The sequence below is a fragment of the Monoraphidium neglectum genome, assembly GCF_000611645.1.
Source record: "Monoraphidium neglectum strain SAG 48.87 unplaced genomic scaffold scaffold04561, whole genome shotgun sequence".
Classification (NCBI taxonomy): Eukaryota; Viridiplantae; Chlorophyta; class Chlorophyceae; order Sphaeropleales; family Selenastraceae; genus Monoraphidium; species Monoraphidium neglectum.
Window position 1 is genome coordinate 1674 of NW_014009068.1, and position 2628 is coordinate 4301.

The 2628-nt window shown below is 64.1% G+C and overlaps 1 protein-coding gene across 1 annotated transcript; it reads left to right on the forward strand.

Moving 5' to 3' along the window:
• Window positions 1-222: 222 nt before the first annotated feature.
• On the forward strand, window positions 223-2041 carry MNEG_14535 (peptidyl-prolyl isomerase F (cyclophilinF); the record flags this gene model as incomplete). The annotated part of the gene is made up of 6 exons (XM_014036994.1): window positions 223-315; window positions 596-633; window positions 794-846; window positions 1076-1164; window positions 1541-1625; window positions 1893-2041. 6 exons carry the CDS (start codon window positions 223-225, stop codon window positions 2039-2041), a joined length of 507 nt encoding a protein of 168 aa, XP_013892448.1.
• Between the last annotated feature and the right edge of the window lie 587 nt (window positions 2042-2628).

Genomic DNA, 2628 nt, shown 5'->3' on the forward strand with positions numbered 1-2628 from the left:
TCAAGCACAAGCATCGCGCGCCTGAAGTCATTGCTTTGAGCAACTTTGCGCTTGATATGCTGCGACAGGCTCGGAACCCAGTCGTTGACCGACGGTCTGCCGGTCAGCACAGTCTAACCTCACATGACATGCCCCCTATTCCTTGCTACAGTAAAAAATCGCTCTCACTAGCTTGTTCTCAGCATACTGTGCCCCTTGCGCCGACCAAGATCACCAGCAAGCATGGGTCAGGCTGCCTCAGTGAACAAGGACGCGGTCCTGGCGGTCGCAAAGCAACCTGTGAACTACACGCTTCCTCTGGGTCCCGTGAACCCCGTGAGTGGGGCCAATGAGTGTGCTTCGGCAAAGCTGAGCAGCGGGAATTGCACATCTTTCGTGTCCATGACCCGCCTGCGCCGGCACCGAGCTACTGGAGTGAAAGCATTCCGCCAATACGCCACAACGGATTCCGTTGCTGTGCGGTCCAAAGTCATTGCCGATGGTTGCTTGCGACGCTGAGTGGGTGGACGGCGACTACTGTAGGGCAAGTGCGTGGACTTGACATGGGTGCCTCAGCCCTTGCATGCCATGCGGCTATCGGCTCTCCCGTTTGCAGGAGAACCCCCTGGTGTTCTTTGACATCAAGCTGGGCCGGTGAGCACTCCACACCGCGGTCATGCGCGCGGCAGAGCACGCACTTTCTCGCTCGGGGCGGTTGGGCGCCCACTTGTACCCTGCGGCTCCGACGCATCACATGTGATTGCCGTCCCGTGTGCGACGCCCTATTCCTGCCAATCGATCCACCCGACCCCAGCTATGGCGACTCCACCCCCCTGGGACGCATCGTGATGGAGCTCAAGGCCGACGGTGCGGCCGACCTGACGGGCCCCGGCGACCCGCGCTGCCAGCCAGCTTGGGGCCCTTGATGCACTGCGCCGCTGCACCCTCTCGGTCCGCCCGCCTTGGCAGGCCGGGGTTTCGGCCGATCGGCCCTGTATGGCCGTATTGGAGGCGCCGCGCCTGGGCCTCTCAGTAAGTGGAGCAGCCACACATTGATGTATTGACTCCTGGCTGTCCCCTTGACTCCCCTCTGCAGTGGTGCCCAAGACGGCCGAGAACTTCCGCCAGCTGGCAGTGTCCACCACGCCCGGCGCCGGCTACAAGGGCAGCCGTTTCCACCGCGTGGTGCGCGCACAGGGGCCCCCGCCCTGCAGTCCGAGCTGCGCAGCAGGCGACTAGCGGCGCATTCACGCCGGCCGCGGCTGGGACGATGAACGGGGGGCAGGACAGACGCGCCCGGCGTGGCAGTTAACATGCCCGCAGGCTGCACCAAGTGGCAGGCAAGGCCTTTCGCTTGCCCGTGAGGCCGACCTTGCCAGCCGTTCAGAAGAAGGGCCGCAGTTGACCCTCCAGCAACATCCGATCGAGGCTGCCCCCCACAGCGCACCTTCATCCTCCAGAGCGACGGGCCGCCTTCGATCGGGCCGGCTGCTCGGACGCACCCCTGTGTCCCACCGATCACACTCAACCCCCTGCACCCACTGCCCACCCCCTCCTCCAGATCCCGGCGTTCATGTGCCAGGGCGGGGACTTCACCAATGACAACGGCACCGGCGGCAGGTCCATCTACGGGGCGCGCTTCCCTGGTGGGCTGGCGGCGCCCCCACACCTCGGGCTGCGCCTGCATCGCGAGCATGACCGGGCCTAGGTCGCAACTGCACGACAATGGCAGGGTCGCTCGTGGGCACCATCGGCTGCAGCCCCTTGCACCCTGAGATCATGGCATGCCCTCCACCCTTGAATGTGCTTTTTCGTCTTGGCACAGGCGACTCCAGCAGCCTGCTGTGCCGCTTGACAGCCCTCCAGCATCATGAAAAACACCGCACCCCCATATCGCCCACATCATGTGCCAGATGAGAACTTTGTCCTCACGCACCGTGGCCCCGGTGTGCTGTCCATGGCCAACGCCGGCCCCAACACCAACGGGTCGCAGTTCTTCCTCTGCACCTCCACAACCACCTGGTGCGCTGCGCAGCGCCACCCCGCGCGCATCAGTCAGTGATCGTGACACACCTTATCTCAACCGCTGCGTTGACGGGCAACTGGTTTGCATTTCGCATAACGGAGAGGACGCAGCGAGCGCGCGCACTTGACTTGCATCCCTGCTCCGTATTCCAGCCGCCTACCTGCCCACACGCCATGACCCGCACATTGCGCACGTTCAAGCGATGCCTCAACTTCCTCAGCCCTCGCAACTCATCAAACCGCCATGCGCCCTCCCTAATTACTAAAGGCTTGACGGGAAGCACGTGGTGTACGGCCAAGTAGTCAAGGGCTTTGAGGTGCGCAGGTCAAGATCAAAACACATCAAGGCTCCCCATTTCTCTGCCTGCTCGTCGCACGGGAGCCCAAAGGCCCATTCGGCTGACCTCGGCCCCTTTCGCAAGCCCCTCCTGCCCTAGCCCTACCCAGCTGCCGCTGTCTTCGCACCCCTGAGCCCACCCCCACCCCACCGCCCACCCCCGCGCGGCGCCGGCTTTGCCGCAGGTGGTCAAGGCGATCGAGGCGTGCGGCGCGCGCAGCGGCGAGACCGCCTTTGACGTGATGATCGCAGACTGCGGGGAGCTGCCCAAGGGTGAGGCGCGGGCT